At 40.1% G+C, this 22,534-nt stretch overlaps 1 protein-coding gene across 2 annotated transcripts in view; it reads left to right on the top strand.

Moving 5' to 3' along the window:
• The first annotated feature begins 198 nt into the window (after nucleotides 1–198).
• The window catches only part of LIN52 (lin-52 DREAM MuvB core complex component), a 34,114-nt gene continuing 11,778 nt past the window's right edge, over nucleotides 199–22,534 (top strand). The window contains exons 1-6 of one of the 2 annotated variants that reach the window (XM_015865203.2): nucleotides 199–238; nucleotides 326–400; nucleotides 496–533; nucleotides 1,055–1,121; nucleotides 1,590–1,673; nucleotides 2,934–3,471. In XM_015865203.2, the coding sequence (XP_015720689.2) occupies nucleotides 220–238; nucleotides 326–400; nucleotides 496–533; nucleotides 1,055–1,121; nucleotides 1,590–1,673; nucleotides 2,934–2,947 (297 nt within the window). In that variant the 5' untranslated portion in view covers nucleotides 199–219 and the 3' untranslated portion in view covers nucleotides 2,948–3,471. Of the gene's footprint in view, nucleotides 239–325; nucleotides 401–495; nucleotides 534–1,054; nucleotides 1,122–1,589; nucleotides 1,674–2,933; nucleotides 3,472–22,534 lie in introns of those variants that run through there. The other variant, XM_015865202.2, reaches the window with a different exon arrangement.

Below are 22,534 nucleotides of genomic sequence, written 5' to 3' on the forward strand. Positions count from 1 at the left end.
CAGACGAGCGCCCCCCCCGCCCGCTGTACGCCCCCCCCGAGGGGGCCTTGCCGGCCGCCAGCCAATCGCTGCCAGGGAGAGCGTCGCCCCGCCCCTTTCCCGCCACCGCCCCCCCCTCCGGGGCAGCGATTGGCCACGAGCACTAAAGGCGCTCGGGCTCTGTTGTCACGTGGGTGGATTCCCGCGGGCTGTGGGTTTAGGTCACGTGACGCAGGCAAGATGGCGGCTCCCGGTGACGGTAAGGCGCGCGAATGGGATCATCGTCACCCTGCGGTACGGTCTGAGCGGGCGCCGCTTCACTTCTGCTGTATTCCCTGTGCTGTAGGTGCCGATCTGGAAGCCTCTCTGCTGAGCTTCGAGAAGCTCGACCGGGCTTCTCCGGACCTGTGGCCTGAGCAGTGTGAGTGAGTGCGGCGGGCCCGTGTCGCTGGGGTGATGGCGGGGCTGCCGGGCCGGCCCCGCGCTCACCCGGCGCTGTTCGGTTCTGTCTTGCAGTGCCCGGCGTCGCCGAGTTCGCCGCCTCCTTCAAAAGCGTAAGATGCCAACACCACGGCACTGCGGGTCATACAGGCACTGCGGGAGGGACGAGCTGCGCAGGAACGCGCTGCTCTAAGCCCTGGGGATGCTGCTCTTACTGCTGGCTTTGGCTGTGTCTTGCAGTAACACCCAACTCGTCCAGGAAGAGCTTTCTAGGCATTAGAGTAGCCCTGTAGGGTGCCTGGAGCCATCGCGTTTATTCTTTCAGTGTAACTGGTTGTAAACGGGTGACAGAGCACTGGAACAGGCTGCCCAGGGAGGTGCTGGAGTCTCCTTCTTTGGAGATATTCAAGACCCGCCTGGCCGCCTACCTGTGCGACGTGGTGTAGGGAGCCTGCTTTGGCAGGGGGGTTGGACTCAATGGTCTCTAGAGGTCCCTTCCAACCCCTACAATTCTGTGTGTGTAAATGCTGGATCAGGCTTTGTATGCAGCTAAAAATGTACTTCTCCGAGAATGTTTTGCTTTTTTTTCTTCCTTTCTTTTTGTTCTTTTTCTTTTTCCTCCCCCCCAAACCAGCCTATTACAAGCTCGCCTCCCAAATGGATGGCTGAACTGGAGAATGATGATATCGACATGTTAAAGGGTGAGTATGGGCTCCATGGGCAGTGAGGCTGTCTGCGGGTGGGAATTCAGTGCCTACTAAAAAGCTGAGCTCAGAGACCTTCTGAAGCCTTGTGGAAAGGAAGGGATGGGGGATGCTCCTCTTAATCTGCAGACCATCTTAACCTGCAGAACATCTCCAGTTGAATGATTCTGTTTAGGAGTCTTTGTCTTGTTCATTGCCTATATCTTTAGTTAGTTGATAACAAAAATGCTGTTATTCTCCTTATTACTCCTTTTTGAAGCAGTAAATCCCTGTTTTTATTACTGTTCCCGCTTTAGAATAGTTAGAATGTCTTGCTGGTTATTATGAGTTGTGAGAGTTGAAGAACATATGTTGTACACTGTAAACCAATACTGTTCAAAGTATAACTTGAATGCTCTGTGAAGCGATAAACATAAGGTGCCACTAGAGGGCTACAGTGTTAAAAATCACTCTTTTTCCTCTTAGAACTGGGAAGCCTCACTACAGCCAACCTGATGGAAAAGGTTCGTGGCCTGCAGAATTTGGCGTATCAGCTGGGACTGGATGAATGTGAGTTCTGTGCACAGATGTGATGACTGTATTATGAATCTTGCCACTGAAGTGTGTGTTTGTGTTGCACTTACAGTCAGAAAAGTACGTTTGCAGAAGTGGGAAATGTCGTACAATTATGACAGTGCAATAGAGAATTTTCTGAAGAAAAAAGAGTGCTGCTCTAAGCAAGTCTATCATGGATGCAGTGGAGCATAATAGAGCACATTTAAAAGAATTTCTTATTTTAGGTCTTGTTTTCTGTTTTGAATGTTAAGGTTCAGTGTTTTCTAGTGGCCCATCAATTTCTGACTTAACTTTGGCTTAGGTAAATCACTCAGTTTGCTTCATTTACTGCTTAGGTGCTAACACTCTGTCACAGAGTATCTGTGCCACTACTTCTGTGACTGTGCTTTTGTGCACTGCCTACAGAGTGAAAACGTAACTGGTGTGCAGGATTCTGTTAGCCATTAGTGCTCTTGTAACTTTGGGCTTCTGCAGTTATTTATTTTCCATAGTCAGCTATAGCAGGAGGTGCTGTCACTGCATTTTAAAGTTGACCTTCATCCTGCTTACCAACAACCAATTTATGTCAGTGCCTTTTTTGAAGGGGGGTGAGGGTGGGGGGAAGATGCGTTTTTTATTGTCATTGCATATAGGATTTTGTTGTTAATGTGCTGATCTGGCTTTGAAGATTCCAAAGGGATTGTGTTTCCTTTAAACAGTATCTGTGTGTACTGATGCATTTAACTTTTACTGCTTTATTTTGCTCTGTCTTAGACTTCAGTTTCAGCAAACTCTTGAGCTTTACATGAGGCTTTGAAAATTTTTAGGCTCAAAGATTTTTTTCAGCTTTATTTCAGTGGGTAACAAAAAGCAGTTGAACTTTGAAGTCTCGTGATTGTAAGCCTGGAATACATATTTCTTATCAATAGATCATTAAGCCTGTTTGAACACTCTCTCCATAGGTAGAAATTTACTTTCAGTGCCAACATCTACAAGGATTGAATAAAGCTTTTAGTGGAGTAGAAGTTATACTTTAACAATGGAAATCTTAATCAAATAATAAGATTGGCTGGTGGTTTGCTTTCTCGATTTATATAACGTCTCACTGTATTTGCAATTTATTTTCATCAAAGTCTATCTCTGTAACACATTGAGTGCTTTGTGTGTCATGATGTATACATGTATGTTAGGAAATCTTCCACATATAATGAAATGCTGAGTTTGACATGGGCTCTCAGCACTGTTTCTTCCAATACTGTCTTTTTCTCTTTGCAGACCTAGTCTATTAAGAGAACAAGAAGAAAAATCCCAAAGATCTGCTCATTAATATTAAAGAGCTTGTGCTTTTGTTTCAGTGGTATATAATTTGATTACATCTTTTTGTATTGAAACACAGTATTCTATATTTTACATAGTTGATAATCAAAACTGCTTATCAAAAACAGAATTAGGAAACCTTGCTGACCACCCTCCTCTAGATGGCAGCATGAAGCTTCTGATAGTGGTCTTGATACTTTCAATTTTGTGCAGTTTGTCCTGATTTGAAGTTCTTCTCAAGAGTTATTTTAATGCTTCTTGTGTTCTAAATTTGCACGGTCCTTTTAACAGTATTTTCTTGTTTCCTCTATATTGTGTGAAAACATTTCTGCTTTATTGTGTCAGTGTTTTATTTTTATTACTTTCCAGTGCCGGCTTCTACATTTCAATTCCTTTGGATTTTTAAAGGCTTCTGTTTTTGTCTGAATAATTGATAATAATGCTGTTCTGGACCACGATGATCCATGATAAATATACCTATTTAATGACTTTGTAATTATGTTGTGAGATCTATTGTTGAACCAATTCGTAGCACCCTTCATGTTAATTTTGTATTATGATTCATTGGGCTAAAGGAAGTGTGGGACTGGTACTTCTTAAAATTACATTTTGTCAAATCTGTTGCTCAGATTTCAGTTCAATTAATTTAATAATTACCTAATTATATGCCTTCTTAAAATCATATGAGCTGCTTTTCCAGTTTGCCTGGGTTCAATGGAAGGCTGATATACTCTTAAGCATTTGGGTTGTTCTGCCAGTTCTTTTAGGGTGCAAGCACTCTGCTGTCTGAGAGCATCTTGTGTGGCCCTGGTGTACATATGGTACTGCCTGTTTGTAAAGTATTGCTGGTGCTGGAATAACTGTCAGCCTGCTGTGCTATCATAGGATAGATTTGATGATATCACTAGAGCAAGACTTCCTGCAAAGCCTGATTCTTTTTAAGGTCTGATATATATAGGAAGGTAATGGTACTTGTGTATGTTATCTGTCTTCAGTAGTAGAAAATTTGGAATAGTGGACCTTACAAAAGTAGGAGTTTTTAGCCTGGAAATAGACAACTATGCCATATGTGGAAAAAATGTTTGTAAAACTGATGAATGCATAGGTAGTGTGTATGGGGAACAGCTATTTGCTTTTTCTCTGAGTATGGGGGCCAGAGAGAACCGGTAGTGTGTCAGGACAAAAAGCAAGGTGAGACTCGCAGCGTGCCATAAAGGCAGAGCTCATTGCCACCAGAGGTTGTGAGCACAAAGTTACCTCACTGAATAAAAGAGACAAATTGTTGGGTGATAAATCCTTCTAACAAAGAGGTCACTGGTAGCTTAGAGATCTTGGAGATGCAGAAAGCTTAAAGGCTAGGCAGACAGGGCTGCATGGTTGCCCTTCTCTTATGTTCTTCTGTAGGTATTTGCCTTTGGCCTGTTGGCGATGAAGTGGAAGGAAGGTATTGGGGTGTTGTTGTGCTTCTGGTTTTGTTTTTTGTAATAGGCAGGACTGTCACACATGATAATTTAACAACTGTTGCCAGAAATCACTGAAGTGTTCCTGTAAGGGAGAGAACTTTTCTGAGGCAAAAAGAGGCTGATAGAGATGGGGATGAGGAACAGCTTCCTTGCTCTCAAGTTAAGCTGTCCTTGGCTGTGAATTGTAGTCCTCTGCAGCCTTAGAAGCCTCTGAAGTTTCTGGAGAATAAAGGGATTCATTCTGAACACCCAGCTAGTTACAAATTGCCACTCTTTTCTGGTAGTCTTCAGTTTTTCATTTTTCTCAGGTAAATGCTGCGTGTGATTTCCTGCCTGCAAGTTCAACTTTGTAGGTTTCAAGAAACAGAGCAGTTCTGTCTTTTCTTCTTTCCTTGGGCAAACTTGAACTGTGTCATGTTTTTGAAACATGTACTTAGTTCTGTTTGTGATCCTTTGCAGCCTTCTCTTGACATGGACGATTTCAAAGCTTTTCAAAGGATCATTTACTGTCTTACTGAATCATGTCTTTCGTTTTCTGTAATGAGCCACCTTTCATTGGAGTGCCCGTTTGTAGTATCAATATATATTTCCTGTGGGCTCCAAGCAGAACCAGAGGGCTGTGTACCCAAGTGGGCCTATAATGCTAATGATATATAATTGATCAGATAAAAAAACAAAATAAAGTAATGGCCATAACTGCTCTTTATTTAGTCCTGATTTAATTAACACAGAGGCTTTTTAAGCTCAGAAGCCTGTCTGTACCTTTGCAAAGGGAACTGGTTTCTCACAGTTTCTTGTTAACCAAAATGAGTTTTTGGGGATCTACCTAGAAAGTAGACTCTTTGCTGAATGTGATTATTTTCTGGGAGAAATAAGACCACTTAAGGTACTAGTGGAGGCTGAGAAGAAAACTGTTATAGAAAGAGTGAAGGAGGTTTGCATGTTATGGATCCAAGTCTGGATCCTACGAGACTTGGAGACCTTGGTGTTTGTAATTAGAAAGATACAGCAGTGTTCTTAGCATCTTGACTATTGGCAAGAGTAAGGAGGTTGCTGCTTCTTTGTTAAAAGCCAGCACCTCCAGTAGCGTAGAGCTTCTAGCAGTAGTGCCTATGTTTATCTAAAACATGAAGGAAGAAAATCTGTTCTGGAATCATTTCTATTGTTATAAATATGTTAGACTTAGAATATTTTATGCCAAGTCTCATGCTCATTATGGTCTTAAACTTAAAAATACGCTGTATTAAATGCACTATAGTGAGGTGGGCTGTTCTGCCTAGGAAGGAAACAGTTTGAGATGCATGTGCTTCAGTATGCCTCCATGTCATATTTCTGCCCCGTTCAGAATTTTCTTTGTAGCAACTGTTTTTCTTTCTGTTCCTTTACATTTTCCTGCCTTGCTGAATGAATTTTCATTGCATTTCAGCTTTGCCTGGAAGCATATTTCTCTCTTATTTTGTTATTTAGTACTGCGTTTGCAAAGACTTTGAAATAGTATATGCTGCGCTCCAAAGCTTGAAGGCAGAGTTTTATAGCTGGGCAACAAAATTATGCTCTTTGGACACTGGATTTCTTTAATATGCAGTTAGTATAAGGATTTACTTTGTTGAATTAGTGGACTTCCCCCAGAAAATGTTTCATGTTATGGATGGTTTATTTGTGGGTTAGGAAATGATCAGAGAAGTTTTTTTCAGGAACTGCACAATCAATTGAAATGCTACTGCTTGCTTTTGTTTTCCTTACCTGTTGTGGGCTTTCTGGAAAAATACAAAGTTAATACAGGCTATTTTTGATTTACATTCATAGTAACTCTCAACCATTATTTGGTTGTTTCAGAAAAGTGAAAAGAACGCTTGTGATCTGTTAGGGTATTTATACAGCCCCTGTCACTGTGATGTCCAAGCTGCCATGATTTCCACGTGAAACCTTGGCCTTTCTCCTGGTTCTCTTTATTCTCTCCTCCCATGCTGTAGATCTGCTTCACTTTAAGGCAGGGTGATACGATAAGAGGTGTACTCTGCATCTGCAGAAGGATGAGGAAATCACATTCTCTTACGCTGCTCACAGGGTTGTTTATTTACTGACAGGATTCTTTCTGGGTGGAAGAGTGAGGCATCAGGATGCCAGCCTGAAATTGGCATTCAAATGTGATCTGTGAATTGGCTAATTTTGACATGTAGGTAGTTAAGAAATGATTACTGTCAGAGGAGTCGTGACCTCAACTTTCCATCATCTCCATTGGCTTGTACCCCAGTTTGGGAGTGAAGGAGGAATAGGAAGTTTTAATTGTACCTGTGTGATTTATCCTCAGTCAGCTCTTTAATTTCTTCTGGCTGTCTGAGGTTTCCGACACGTTGTAAATTTCTCCAACTTTTTCATTATCTGCAATTTCTTTATGACTCATGAATCGGAGTGGAGAGAGAGTGTGGATTTACAGCAGAGATAAACATGTCCATAAAGTCTGTATCTGTGTCAGTAATTGTACTGCTGTCAGTGACTGTCCTGTTTTACAGGTCTCTCTTGGGAGAGGAGTGCGCTTTGCTACCAGTGTCAGAGAAATGTTCGCTCTGATTTGCATTAACTTGCTGGGAGATTAGGTTGCAATGGTGAGGATGGAAATTGGGTCTGGACCTCGGCTGCTGTTGTTTATTTTAAATAAGTGGGTGTGTGGTTGCTCTATGTGCAGGAAAAATGGTTGATCTGAACTGTTCCTAAATACAAAATTAGGGAGTCACACTCTAATGATGATATAAAATATACTAACCATATGCATAAGACAATGCTGTATCCAGGTAACTCATATTCTTTCGGAAAAAAAAAAAGGGGGGAAAAATGCTCCATGGATCTTTAGGGATTGAAGCACAAGGATGTCTGCTTGCAAAGTAGAAACAATATTTCTCAAGGCTTCAGAAATGTTTGCATCTCAGCCTTTTTCTCCATCCCTTACTCTGAGGGTGAAGTGCTGTTGTAGATTTCAGTGGAGAGTACCAATATAGCAGTCTAATCTTCAGGCACTGATGACTCTGCTTGCTGCAGAAGGAGGTATATACTGTTGAACTTTACAGTGGGGGAAAATCCTGGAACTCTCCTAAATGTGTCAGAGGTTCAAACTTCTGCAATTTCTCTTTGCAGTTATGCCCGTTGTTGATACTTTTATCAGTATGTACTTTGCATGCTATGTATGCAGAATCTTTTGTTAATTATATATTTCAGGTTAGATTATTTGTTCGTGATTTTGAATTTGGAAAAAAACTTAGTAAATGTTTTCTTGCAGGAGTATTTTTAAATATTTACAGTAACTGTGAAAGTAAAACTTCCATCAAAAGACCCGGATGCAGCTTATTGACTAAGTCATTTGGGCATCATTTGTGGAAGGGAGATAATAATTTGTTTATCAAAGCAGAAATTTGTGCTTTGTGAGGACATAATGGAGTATTAGCATTGGTCAGTCAAGGAGCTGAACATGTTGTTCAGCTACCAGGGTGACTGTGCAGTCTCCATTCTTGGAGGCTTTCTAGGCCAGACTGAATAAAACTTTGAGTGATGCAGTCTGACCCCATAATTGACTCTTTTGAGTGCGTGAACTCCTGAGCCCTTGTAGTCCATGTCATCCAGTGATCTGATGATTCTGCTATGTAAGACGTGTTCTAGAAGTAAGTTAGTTCAGTACCTGCATTCCATAGTCTCATTTGAACATGGTAGTGTGAGGCAATTGGTTCAGCTCGTCAACTCTGAGTAGGAGATCTCAGATGAAACTCTGTTGTGTGCCTTCCATCTGAGCAGCTTGGTCTGGAACAAGAGACTTACAGATTTTTATATGGAAGTGATGGCTTTCGCACTTCTATGGGATGAGGAATGGTCTTCCAAATACTTCTATCCATAGAGCTGATTACATCTGTGCAACTGAGGCTATGGAACCTGTTTTCTGTGTATGGAGATATGGTGCATTCAGTATCATTCTTTAAACAGAGGAGGAGAGAGATTCTGAGCATACACAAAGGCTCTTGTGTGTCTCAGCTCAAATGGACAGTGAAAGCACCATCACTTGTGTAGACAAGCAGGGGGTCAAATGGGGCTTGACTGAAGAGCTTTTTAGCCACAAAAGTAAGGGAATGGGCTGTCACATTAAAGCATTTCTACCTGCCACATGCTTGATGCAGAAAGAAACATGACTACAAACAAAATGTTCTTGCATTATACTGTCAGAAGTCTATTTTTTGCTACTCTTATTCTGACAGGATAACTTGTGGACTACTGTCAGTGGAGGAATTGAAGATAGGGGAAAGTTTGATCAAGCATAAGGTTATGTACATTTTTCCATTATGGTTTAAGAAACACAAAAATGCCATAAAAATCTTAGGAGATGCTTTGGCAGGGTCTTTCATACCTTTGCAGCTGATCTGTATCTATTACTCAAAATCCTTTTGCCTTCTATGTTTGAAAAGACTTCTATTTGCAAACTATATGAAGGTTAAAAATTGCTAGTTTTTGTTCATGCTAACACCAGGGGTTATTTACCTGTTTAGTGGCACGTCTGGCTTTCTAGCTTGAAGGCAACTATTACTCAGTATGTAAGGACTGGTCTGTGCTTTGAGAAAGGAAATACAGTGTATTTGTCCATAAGACTGAGCAGACATTGTTGGGGTATTGCTATATTCCCTTTTTAGTTTCCTCTTGTTTGCTTTGGGTCTAAACACATACAAGGCTACACTAACTGGCTTGTAGCATTTTGTTGTTACATTGTGTGAATTCAGCTGTTCTGAGCATGAAATCCTCCACAGGATCAATAATGGACTTGCCACCTCACCTCTTGCATTACCAGCATATGCAGTGTCCTGTGTGTGATGTTGCTAGACCAAGTCTGATAGTATCTGTCTCTTATTGCCTCATTAGCTCGTGAGCATTAGAACAAGATAAAAATGCCCTAAAGCCTCTTATCTGATGATTGTCGTAACCTTCCAAGTGCCATTAGTTTAAGTTTGCAATCAAATGCTTCCCCTGCGTATAAGGAGCGCTGATTAAACCCAGAGCATCCCCAGGGGCCATTACAGCTGAAGGAGAAGGGGGGCTGCAGGCCTCGGTGGGCAGTCGGCCTGCGGGCCTGCACGTGGCTGCCCCAGCTGTTCCGCTTTGCCTAATGAATTGTTTTACAAGGAGGGGCTGGATATTGTCATCACAAGCTGCCTTCCCGAGGGACTGCAGCCAGCCTGATAATGACTAATGTTAGTGATAGTAATTGAAGTGTGATGGCTCTCCGGGGACCAGCACACGCGTAGAACTGTCAGGCACTTGTGGCTGGTTCAGTCCTGTGAATACCCCTGAAATGCTTTTTAATTGCTTGACTTTCATAACTAGTTCCCATATATCTCCTGCAGAAATATATGTTTTATGGGGGGAGGGAAAGGAATGGAGGACTCTGCTCTGATTCTATCAGCACGTTGAGTTTATTGCTGTGATGTGCTGCTGCTGAGAATAGCTGTGTTCTTCCTTTACTCCATTCTCAGCATGAGTCTATTCTGCATCTCTACACAACTGACTGCACCCAAACTTACCTTTTCTTTAATGTCTAAGCCCTATCTTCTGTAATACTGGTCCTTCATGCATGGTAGTTTAGTTTGGTATAACAAAACACGGTGATTTTATTTCAAAGATCAAGGTGTCAAAATGATGATAGGTATTTGCATTTTGTTAGGCATAGAGATCTGGATGTAAGATAAAAAGGCAATCTTGTCATAACATACTAATCTGTGTCACAACAGGGCTAGTGTTTATGGCTATGAGCTTTTGAGGGGTTATAGGACAGAGGGCAGACCAGGTGAAGGCAGTTCAGCTGTGGGACTGGAAGGGGTAGAGCCTGGCTGCACCTCTATTAGACCCCACTGAAGGGCTGGCTGCTACTATGGTAAGATCTCTGGTTGGAGATCCCTTCCTTATGGAGTTTTTCCCCTGCAGCAGTGTGAGAGAGAAACCTTATTTTAGATGGCCAGGCAGATTTTCCTGAGCACTCTCTGCAGGCTCTTGTTCATTTCTGGCAGAAGTGCACAGCTAACGGTGCTATGTTGAATGTTAATGTTTCGTAGCTGAGAATTTGCTCTATCAAACAGTGTTATTGTGCTCTTTGTATCTGTTATAATTTCCATGGAAATAAATAGAAGGTATTACTTTTGGAGCTTTCTATGGGTGTGAGAGCTGCAGGATAATAGCTTTTAATTTTTCAGACTTATTTTAAAGTGCTGTATTGGAGTTACCAGATAAAGCTTGAGAGATCAGAAGGATGTTTTCTGCTAGAAATAAGATAGATCACTGCAGGTCTCCTCTGTTTCTGCCAGCTGAGACAAAGAAAGAATGCAATTCACTTTCCTACAACTTGGGGAAGTTGTGAAGAGAGAAGGGAGTTAATCACAGGGCTGAATGACCAAGGAGGTGAAGCTTGGAAATGACATGGGGCAAGGGAGACCCTGCCTCTTTTTTGCATTTTCTTTAGGAATGAACAGTAAATGCAAAACATTTTCTCCATCATAGATGCTAAGAATGCTTGGAATTATAAATTTGCCTGATATATAGTAATTGCATAATAGTGAGAGATCCTATCTGACAGCTTGGCTGTTGTTTATAGTACACTATCTGTTGTGTGTGCTTCTGGCTGCTGGGTTAGTTATTTCGATATGGGTCCAGTAGACAATATTTTAATGTCTTGCTATAAAAGTAAAGTTGGAATATTAGTTCTGGACAGTCTGATGGGTCTTGCAGAGTTTCTGCTGTCATTCAGGAGGTGAGACAGTTCCCATCTCTTTATTCTGAATTTGCATGTGTTAGGTTAGATATGAAGCTCTTAAGAAGTCATTTAAGAGAAAGAAGTGGCAGATTATGGTTGTGCCTGCAAGATATGAAGAGAAAGCAAATATGTTCACAGAAGTTCTTCCAGAGGAAAAATATGGGTGAAAGTAGGTTTTTTTTTTATGATAGGAGGATCATAAGGCCATGCAGTAGCTGTACAGGGTCAGGCAGTAGGACAGTGATCTTCAGAGAGCGGAAGGAAATGAAACAAATATCTTGTTAAACAAAGAGTTTTAGTACCATCTGTTTTTAGAAGAACTATTTACCCCAAGTCGATGTGAATAACCTTGCTAAATTCGGGATGAGTTAAAATAGATCATACCAATTAATTCCAGACACTTTATGGATTAAGCAGTGCCAGTAATGTTTTGTTTCTCTTGCTTGCCTGTTACTCGTCAGGTGTAGGTATCTCTTTCAAATCTATGGGCAGTCTTCTGAAAAAGGCTCTAATTTCAAGACAGCGCTTCTCTTTGACTTTTAGAAAATCCTAGAAAGGGCATTATCAGAAATTCAGCCTGAACACGTGGGTAGGAAGCTTTGAATTAATTTATTGTCTCAATTCCCTTGCATAAAAATTATTGGGGGGGGGGGAAGGAGGGAAGTCACATCTGGCTAAAATGAATTAATAGTGATGGAGATTTTACAACATATCTTTTTAGTAAGCTTCTTCTTATTGTCTACTTCCATATTAAAAGTACAACTTTTAATTCTACAGTGAAATTGGGTGCTAAGACATTTTGAATGGTCTCCATCAGTACAGGAAGGTTTTGTTGTGGCTTTTTGAGTTCTAGCTGGAGGTCAAAAAAGGGTGCTTAAAGCCTGTGCCAGCAGAGGAAACGTACTACTTCTTCTCATCATATTCATTGCAAGTTTGTTCTTCACCTCCCCCTTCCAGTGAAGTGCTTGATCTTAGAAATTTATTTGGGTAATAAAACATTACTTTATACTTCCCCATGAAAGCATGTTTGAAGGCTGTTTGTGGGTTTTATTTATTTATTTTTTGAAGTGTCCAAGAGCCTGTTGTTCCCTGAGCACACTGCAAACTCATGTCATGGTAAGTCTGATGAATTAACACACAAAGTTAGGCTTATAACTATCAGTTTTAACTTGAGCTCAGTATAGCTCAGTGACAGCCAAAGCTCAATGATGTAGTTCATTTGCTTTCTTATGTTTTAATGGATTGCTTTTTATTTCAAGTTGGAATGTGGTTTTTGTTTTCTCACTTCAGGTTTTAATCTCTGTTCTGTTAGACCAGATACAGTCGGTTTTGGTCAGTAGTCAGGGAGGAGTTCTGAGGAGCAGAAAGTTGGAATAAGCAGCATTAGGTTGCTGAACTGTTTTCCTGCGGTAGCTCTAGGGGGCTCTCTGCTGTTGGAAACGTTAAATTTCAGTGAGGTCTGTGACAAAGGTCTTGGTAATCTGCTCTCATTAAAGATAACACTTTATTATTATTATTTTTGCAAATGGTAACTTCATTTTCATTAACAAAATACAGCAAGTGCATCTATAAACTGATTTCCTCCACGGTGTCAATTAGAGGTTGTCATTTTTGTCCTAATCTGTACTCTGCTCTGCATGTGAACTGATGTCACACAAACTATGTTTGTGTTTATTGTGTATTCAAGGAGCATAGGAAGTAATTTTTATTAGCCACTCCAAGTATAGTGTCACCAGCATCAACTGTGTATGCAAAAGACAGGAAGTAATTACCCCATCCTTTATTGTAACCATGTGGTTTGTTACTGCAATAATCTTAGAAGTATGTGGGCTAGTATTATGGGACTGCTAGAAATAAGTGTTTGAGATGGATGACTAGGTGAGACAGCACAAAAGAATGAACAGTAACTTGCAGAGGAATAGGTGTTCACCACTATTTGTTATCAAATGGCATTTAGAAAGGAAGGAATGCGTATGTAACACTTTAATTTTAAACCCTTCTTCTGGGTTTTATGCTGGACCATGAACCCCAGTTCTATCTTGAGCTCAGTGGGTATGCAGTATTGAGGTGGCTTCCATTGGGTGCTCTGTATCAGATTCAGTTACACTAAAATAGACTTCCTGATGATTTCAGTTTGAAATTGAGTCAGGCCACTTAAGATTGTAATGCTGTGTTCTCTGATGTAATGCTACAGGAATTGTGCAGGTAAGCCCGTTGGCTGGGTGTGTGCACTAATGGAAGCAGCATTGTATAATAATTTTGGTGCTAAGTGTGACCAGGGAAGAAATGTTTACTGACGTGATGACAGCAGTTTGCATCTCCTGGAGCATTTGAGTTCAGTTTTAGGAAGAGTGCTGCATTGCTTTTATTTAGTGTGTTTTGAAAGCTCTCTTCCAATCTGTGAAGGCTAAAAATAACTGCAAATTAATTATAGCTTGTATTCTCCAACGCATTTGTACAGCATTCACTGGATGTCTACTCCAAATGATGCTGCTGTTTTCTGTATGATAAGGAGCTTATATATTAAGGGAGTGAAAATAATGTGGAGTTTGAAGTTCAGTGAGCTTTGCAATAAGAGCATACACAAGCATCCTGCTTAAGCTGCTCAGTGGTGAGTCTGGTTTTATTTATTCTACAGTCATAGCTTGAAATTGCTATTGTGAATTTACTGCTGAAGGGGGAAAAGGTAAAGTATGGCTAAATTCAGGAGGGGAGCAGGTTGTTTTATTTTTGCTGGTATCATTTGCAGTTCCCAAGCAATGAGGCTTGGAGAGCCTGACTATTGGGAGCCACGTCCTGATTAGATGTTGGGACCTGCTGTAAAACCATGTGATGTCTGTCACTTGTGCCAGAATTGAGTCATCTTTATGTAGTTGAGGAAAGGTATTCAGAAATCTTGAAAAATGCACTGAATTACCTTTGTCAATGTAAAACATAGGCTGATAACAGTTAATCGCTTGATTAACTTCTTGAGTAGTGAAAGATGCTTCTTTCAGCATTTGTTTCCCTATGCAACCCGACTTTAAATACCCACAGCATTCAAGTTCTGGTCATAGGAGAATTCAGGTGCTCATTCCTGCCAGTGTTTTGAATGTATTTAGTGCATGCACTGCATCTTATCGTGTTTGACCTCTCTAACTTGAGAGGAAATCATATATCTTTATTTCAGAGTGTGGGTTGTGCCAGTGTAGCTGTAGTAGGGATGTCAAATGAGTTGTAATATCTGCTACTCTTAAGCAAATTAAAACCTTGTGTGTAACAGTTGAGCTTGAGCTTGAGTATGTAAATGCAGAGGATTGATATAGGTGTAGCCTGCCTTCAGCCATGTAGGATTGTGTACTGCTACAAAATCACTGGGGTGATTTCTATGTATAATGCAGTATTGTAGAGGGGTGTCTGCATCTTCTGTTATTTTTGTTCTGAGTTGTTGGGTTTTAATGCTTTTCAAGTCAGTTAATAATCAGATCGGAATCCTGAAGTAACCGAACAGTTTTGAAATCTAAATCACTAAATTGAAAACAACCTTTTGGCTCTTGCATTTGTCTGAGGGATGTCCTGCTTGTGTGTGGGATTAGCAGTACTATCCCTATTCTTGTTTGCCAGATGAACTGTTCAGTAAAGTTACTAAACACAAGGAGGAAACAGAGAAACTTGGCACAGATTTGTAGGGAAAGAAAAAAATATCCAGTATAGTCTTCCATTCCTAATTGCTTTATGTTTAAAGAGCTGTGGTGAGTAAAATTCAGATAGATACAAATTTCAGAAATGAAAGGAATAATTGCCTGTTTTTCCCCTGGTAATTAGTGACAGGATGAGAGGTAATGGCCTGAAGTTGCACTGGGGGAGGTTCAGGTTAGATACTAGGAAATGTTTCTTCTCAATCCTGATGCACTGGAAGAGGGAGATGGTGGACACAACATCCTGGGAGGAGTAAAGAACAGCGTAGATGCCTCACTGAGGGAAATGGTTAGTGGGTGTGGTGGAGATGGGCTGATGGTTGGACAAGATGATCTTAGAAGTCTTTCCCAACCCTAATGATTCTATGAAAAAGAAAGTGGATTTTAGCCTTGGTGGCCTTGAACATTCAGAGGGCTGTATATGAGCTTTGTATCATCAGAAACTGTGTCCTGATTATCTTAAGTGTATGTCTAAGTTGTCTTTCTTCGAGGTCTGCTTTCTATTGATTTCTCCACTTCTCATTTCAACAATAGAGAAGGATGATTTTTTTCTTATTAGCTGTTTTTACTTTCCGGTAATACAGCAGCATCTTTGAGCTTCTGTGTCTTGTATGGAAAATGCAGTGGCAGTGTTTGCATTTTTAAAGGTTACAGTTGGAATTATGGTAACAAAAGTAGCTTTGAAAGTTTTGGTACTCTGTAAATTTCAAAGAGCTGATTTTTGTATGTAAACTTGTATGTGTGTTGCATAGTGGTTGTCCTCAGCGCTACTCTGAATGTTTTATTTATGAAACTTTTCTTTAATATTCTGTTTGTTCATTACTTCACGGTGTTGCTTAACCACGTAACCTGCCCTGTGTAAGGAACTCTTTCTGTGGTTGTAGTGGGTGGCAACACCTGCAGTCTGAAGAGCTGTTTTGTGAATGCTTGCACGAGGCCCTAAATCTATCAAGCTGGGGTCACTGTCGCGTGTTTCCCAGGCTGAAGCTGCAGGGCCCCCAGATCCCATGTTTCCTGCTGCTTTCCTGTTAGAATTCTGCATGCCAGACCCACAGCACTCCGCTCTTTCATGAATGGAATTCAAAAAGACACTTACATTTCCATAAATAAATTAGGAATTCAGTGGCTTCTTCTGGCTAATCAGGGCAGGCTGATAAACCTTGCTAGCTGTTTAATAAATGAATTGTGACTGATTACCTATTAATATGGACGCCTTAGGAATTCACCCTGGGGGAAGCAGAGCAGTGAAATAGAGAGGGGCATGGCCCCCTGGGAAATCAGGGCTTCATGTTTGCAGCTTAAATATCTCTGTGAAGTATCAATAAGGAGGTAATTGAATTTTGAACACAAACATGAGCGCCGGATGGATGAAGGAAAGGGGGGCTCTGATCATCTCTTCGTGCCCCTTCATACTCCCCTCCCCTTTTCCTTAGAGACCACTCTAGTGAAGATAGATGCTAAATCCATTAAATAAAGATTAGACACTGTCGTGGTAGAAAATGGCAGCTTAGCTAGATCCCTGGGCAAATTGGGACCTTTAGCAATACAGAAAATTAAAATATACATTTTTAACAAGTGCACTGTTGGCACAGTAATAATGACTGCGTGGCTTGTGGGGTTTGCTCACCTTTCAGATCCGCATTTGTTTAGTTATATCACTTGCTTTTGTTTTGAAAGCTGCTTATTTGGTCTCTCTGAAACAGAGGAGACTTAAGGGAAGGCTAGGGGAAGGAAGGTGGGTTTTTTCAAGCCTTGCATTCAGTCTTAGGCACTATATATATATTATATGACCATACTTCTAGCAAAGAAGGAAGAATCCTAAGGCTGAGCCAGCTTTGCCATAATTGAAAATGAGTGGTTACCTTGGCTAAACTAAACTAATTGATCATGTATACAGTGTGTACAGATCTCAAGGCTTCCTTAAAAAGGTAGATTACAGCAACAGGTTGACCTTTGGCCAAGCGTGCTGGTCATGGGCTCTTTCTTTGCTGGGACTTTCTGGCCTTCATCCCCTCACATACATGCATTGTTTTGTACTTTAGTCGCTGAAACCCATTCTTCCCAGTCTGCAAGTTCAAGGACAATCTGCCATACAGCTCTTCTCAGATGCACGATAACTTTATAGATGGTTTTGGATTCAGCCATGTTTTAATCTGTATGAGAAAGAGATGTAGGCCAGAAAGGTCTTGATCCAAATGTGTTTCTCCCAGCTTTTGCTGTTCCATGTTCCTGCAGTATTTAGTAGAATATGAAACTTATTTTAAGAGTTTTGCAGCTCCTCTCTTGAATCCCTCTCCCTATTAACATGCAATCTAGCTATTTATAAGTCATCTACTTTTAATTGTGGCTGATCCCTTTCAAAGAAGCAATTGCTGCCTGGACCACTTCTTTCCTCTCTACAGACATCCTTAGTCTTTCTCTATCCCCTGTCCCTGTTTGTCCATTTTGGATTTTTTTCTGCTCTCCCAGCATGTAAACTTAAACTTATTTCCTTTTTTTAGTTCAAAAATCTTCCTTTGTATGTCCGTAGTTAAAAACAGTGATTCTCACCATTTTGTTCTCTATCTTCTGTAAGCAGGCATGTGCCAGAAACCTCATAAGCTTATGGCTTTCTACATATTAAGGCACTTAGTGATGCAGCATTTTAATTAAATTAACCAGAATTCGTAAATTGTAGATAGATTTCCCAGATCATCTCAATATGAGCTTTTAGAGTGATCAACACTCTGCTGGTGTTTAATCCATCAGGCTGCCATATGGAGCATTGAAGAGCAGAATATCTGTTTATTAACAATTGTTGTTTTTTTCACATCACCAATTATGATTTTTGTATTTGAGGACATGGGAGTACAGTCTGTTGTTGCTTCTATTATACCAATTATATCAATTTCATGCCAGACCCACTTTCATATCTATTCTTTTTATTTTATTCTTTCCTCTCTGAATCCAGGTAATTCAATAGATTGTCTAAAAGACTCAGTAGACCAAGGGGATCGTCTCATCAGTCTTCAGAATTTTTATCACAAGAGAAAAAGCCAGGATGTCAATTACAAGCAATTATATGTATCTGTAACATCAGTGGTTTCTGTAAACTTCTAAGACATTTAATGAATCTTTGTAATTTGAACAACCAGGACATATGTAGTGATTCATGTAGAATTCAGAAAGTTGGCATATCTTAGAGATCAAGCCAGTCTTTAATTCTCTTTGTATTATTACATACCTATGTATCTAGCCTCAAATTCTAGGATGTTTTCTGTGCTGGAGTTACAACAAAAATTACTTGTCTCTTCAGTGTTCTCTTTTATTGTGACAAACAGACTTGTTTCTACCACTTCAGCTGTGTAAATCCTTCTGGTTTTGAATGGGATGAAAATGCTTTAGGGAAGAGGAGGGGAAAAAAGCCTTCTTATTTTTTCGTTGTGCTGCGTTCTTCAGAAAGTAATATTAAATATTCTGGAATGGGAGATAACATGGGTCTGATGCAGAAATACATTTTCCAGTTTAGATATCAAATTCTTCTCTTCAACTCTAATAGCAAATAATTTCCACTGTGAGAACCTCCTCTATTCTCAGCAGTAATAACAAGTATACTCAAATATTTTCCTAGTTGCTTGCTTTCTTGGGTGCACTGACAGAGTCTGGGTGGATAAAAACTGCTTATTGAGGTGACTTCAATTTTGATTTGTGTTTAGGTAGTATATGAAGAGGAGGGAACTGTTAGTTTGTGCTGATGGTGATAAATGGAAGACAGTGCTTTCTAACTTTCATTAGAGTTGTCCATTGAATCCAGCAGATGGCAATGAAAATGCACTTGCTGCTCTCTCTTCATTCTAAGCAGCGTCTTGACTAAAATTGTAAAGCCTGCAGAATTTACTCTTCACTGTTCCCTGGTGCATAGCTGCACATCACTTCCTAATGAGGATTTTGAGTGCCCCCTGCCTAGGGGGTAAAACAAAAGCCAATGTATCCATGGATTAACAAGAAAGGAATTTAATGCTGGCATGCTGTACCCTGCAACAAAATCTGTTTTCAGGATTTCAGAGTATTCCTTTAGATGTTTAGCACTTGGACAAACCTTTTTAGTAGTCTTCTCTTTCCTTATTTACATTGTGTGTCCATCTGTTTGTCTGGCATTTATTTTGGTTGGTTATCTTGTGGGCAAGAAAGCAGTGATCTTTCCATAAGCTTGGCACCAGAGGCAATGTGAGCGCTCATCCTTTTGTATAGTCTCACAGTGCACGCTAGCTCAGAACTGCTGCTGGATTTCCAGGGAGAATACAATTTATTTTTTTTCAAGCTAGTAGCAACAAATATCACCAACCTCAGTTTATTCCACACTGGGTTAATAGGGATTTGTTGGCCTCTTGCATATGGGTCACTGCATTTTTGTATCACTTTTGTACAACTGTTATAAAAGTACTTGACTACTTCTAAGCAGCCAATTAATTTGCAAGAAATTACAGAATTTATGTATTCTACATAGTTGTGCTCAATAACTCCATGTGATAATTGTGTAAGAACTATGTAAGACAGCTTTGTTCAGCTGATATTGTTTACAGTCACGATATGGAACAACATGTAAACCCATTTGAGGGTGTCTGGACACAAGGAGTTACTGAACATTGCTACCTTTCTAGAACTTATGGGATTAAAAATGTCTTTTACCAGCCTCTTCGTTCCTCTCCTTTGGCTTTCCAGGTCCTAGCAACAGGTAAGTATGGAATAAACTTTGTTGAGCATTCTTTGAAGGGTTTTGATGACATAAAAAGGGTCTTCTGTGGAAGTAGCAAAGGCTATCTTGGCCGATAGCTTACAAAGTAGTTCTAGAGAATGTTGTGGAAAAGGTGCAACTTGCTGTTTGGGAGAAATTTCATACCAAATTTTGGGGCCAACTGTTATCATTCAGCATCTACTTGAACTCTCCACATTAGAAATATGATCACTCTAAGCTGTACATGAAGTCATACCTTAAACTGAACTCCTGTTGTTGGAGTCTTTTGTTTCTTTCTGTGGATTTCTTTAAGATTTTTCAAGCATAGGTGCCTTAGTCAGGACTAGTTGCCTTAGGCCTGAACTAAAATAGGAAACTGAAATAGGATTATTATGAAACAAGGAAATCCTGTTCCCTCTGTCTTGGAACCTGATAGAGAAAGGTATGCACCAGTTACTGATGGGGAAACATAGGTGATGGAAAAGTCATGTAGCAGGGGTGAATGTGTTAAGAGCTAAAACTAGGTTTCCATTTACAGGCTAGTGAGCTTGTTTCTGTTTTAGCCCAGTAATTGTATTTGTCAAGTAAATTTACCTCTGAGTAACACAATTCTGTTATGTTTAAAGTTATACTTTCTGACATCAAAATAATATAATTCAGAACTAGATCAGAAGAGGAAGTACTTAATCCAAATGTGGCGGCAATTAGTCGTAGCTTTGCTTCTATTACAAAGGAAGGAAAGGAGACATCATTGTAAGACCTGTTCCAAGTAAGTAGGAGATTCTTATTCTAGATCCTAGAACTTCAGGTACTCTGGGTCATTTCAGGCAGTCTTTTGGCAGGAACAGTTTCAAGATGGTGTGAAATACACCATTCTTCTTTAGAGAGCTGCTTAGAAACGAAGAGATTTCCTCATGGAGACCATGAGGGGAAAAAGAAAATGTGCATCTCATTTTTTTTATATTTGGTTTTTTAATTGCTGGTTATTTTACATTTCTGCAATTGAGGAGGTGAACTGAAAATTCTTATTGATTCCCAGCCCCGAAATGGATAAGAAGGGTAGAATTCAGAAAAAATAATGGAAGCCAGTCATATGAAAAGAAATGAAGGGGAACGTTTTCTTTTGCGCAATGAGTAATTTGATATGGAACTGTCTGCCATACAGAGATTCTTTTTAGGCCAAATATTGAACAGCTATTGAAAAACAATCCAGAAATTGACAAGATATGATTCCTAGTTATATCAGAATAAACCATAGAATGAACTGTGGAACATTAACTGCTTCAGAATACAAAAAAAGCTCTTGGTAAGAGGAGGAATCTTTCAGAGCTGATTATTCCATTGTTTTCAAAGTAATAGTCCCTTCTTTTTTCTGAGGTGCTTCTGATCGTAGGTTCAGTCAGACAGGATATTTGACTGGGTCAGTTACTGCTCTGCCCTGCTCTATCAGCTGAAGTGTTCATTTGCATTTTATTTTGTTTTGACTGCAACATGACAGATTTGAGTTTAATAGGAAATTTCCACAATATATTGTATGATACCTTTCTGGAGGCTGATCTTAGATCCGATCTTTTGATAGGATTTTATTTACAAGATTTCAGTCAGTGATACAGTATGTACATTCAGAGCATGCTTTGAGTTGCATCTCTAGAGATATCTTTTATTATTAAACCCTTTTGAGGGTATCCCCAGTGGCAGCTCAATAGAGCAGGTGGCCTGCATGGCACCAGTGCACAGGGAGTCAGGAGCCAGTGTCTTATCAGAGCATATAATTTAAAAATCATTCAGCCTGTTTTTTTTTTCCTCTTGGGGAGATGATGATGATGACACAGGACTCTTATGCTAGAAACTAATTGTTATCTTGTAGAAGACGTCATTCAGCACAAATCCCAACAGAAAAGGGCTGGGTGATGGATGTTTCTGGATAACAGGCCAAGGTGCCATTTGGTTTTCGACCAATAGTTCTGTGGGCTACCTCAACATTTTCATGCCAAGTACCTGGCAGACTTGAAAAGAGGAGAACACGTTAAAAATAAGCAATGTTTACAATTTCTGTTTGCCAACATGTGTGTATTTGTAACTTAGAGAAAAGAAACCATTCCTTCCCTCTCTCTGGGATTTCTGACTGGTAACCTGACTTTTCTGAAGCAAAGCAGCAGCTGTGTGGAGAACTTAGTGTTAAGAAACAGTATCAAACAGGAATGTAGCAGGTAGGTGATACTATGGGAAGAAATGTAAGATTGCATATGCATCTGTTGTTACAGGCATAGCTAGTAGTGATTGTCTGCCTGTATTTGGCTATCACTGGACTGAATCCACAGTACATCCAGTACTTTTTTTTTACCCCCTCTATTAATTTGAACTTGAGTCTAGTCGCATTTGAATACTATGAAAAGCATAACATTTCTAAATCAGTCTGCTTCCTGAGGTGGAGCTTGGGGTTGGTAAAGATGGTTTTGAATTTCCTGGACCCTGCTCTGGACTTCAAGTATTCCTGAGCTCAGGGTGTTGTTGTCAGGGGAAGAGGCTTATGGCCAGCGGAGAGCATGAAATGAGTCAGTAGAGTTCACTGAAAAGCAGCTGGGCTGAAGTAAGCAGTGAATATACTATGAAAGAGTAAGGTAGGGATAAGAGAAGTAATTAAAGTAAATGTATTTGATTCATGTGGAAGAAAGAATTAAATGACAGTGGCAATTGTAGAGCTTTTCTTCTATGGCTGGAGCCTGCAAACACTGTTGCTACTCTTCCATAATTCTGTTTTACTGAGGTTACTTGGTTGTCTAGAAATTGCAGAAGTCTTCTGTTGTTTTACCAATGAGAAAATGAATCTTAATTTACTTAATATGTAGATCAAATAGTACTGCTCAGTCATAAAAAGGCCTGAATCTTCTTGTGGAGGCCTTCAGCGTTGGTAATTCATTGTTACATCA

This window comes from Coturnix japonica, chromosome 5 (assembly GCF_054131305.1).
Source record: "Coturnix japonica strain WE chromosome 5, WE-NBRP24, whole genome shotgun sequence".
NCBI classification, from domain to species: domain Eukaryota; kingdom Metazoa; phylum Chordata; class Aves; order Galliformes; family Phasianidae; genus Coturnix; species Coturnix japonica.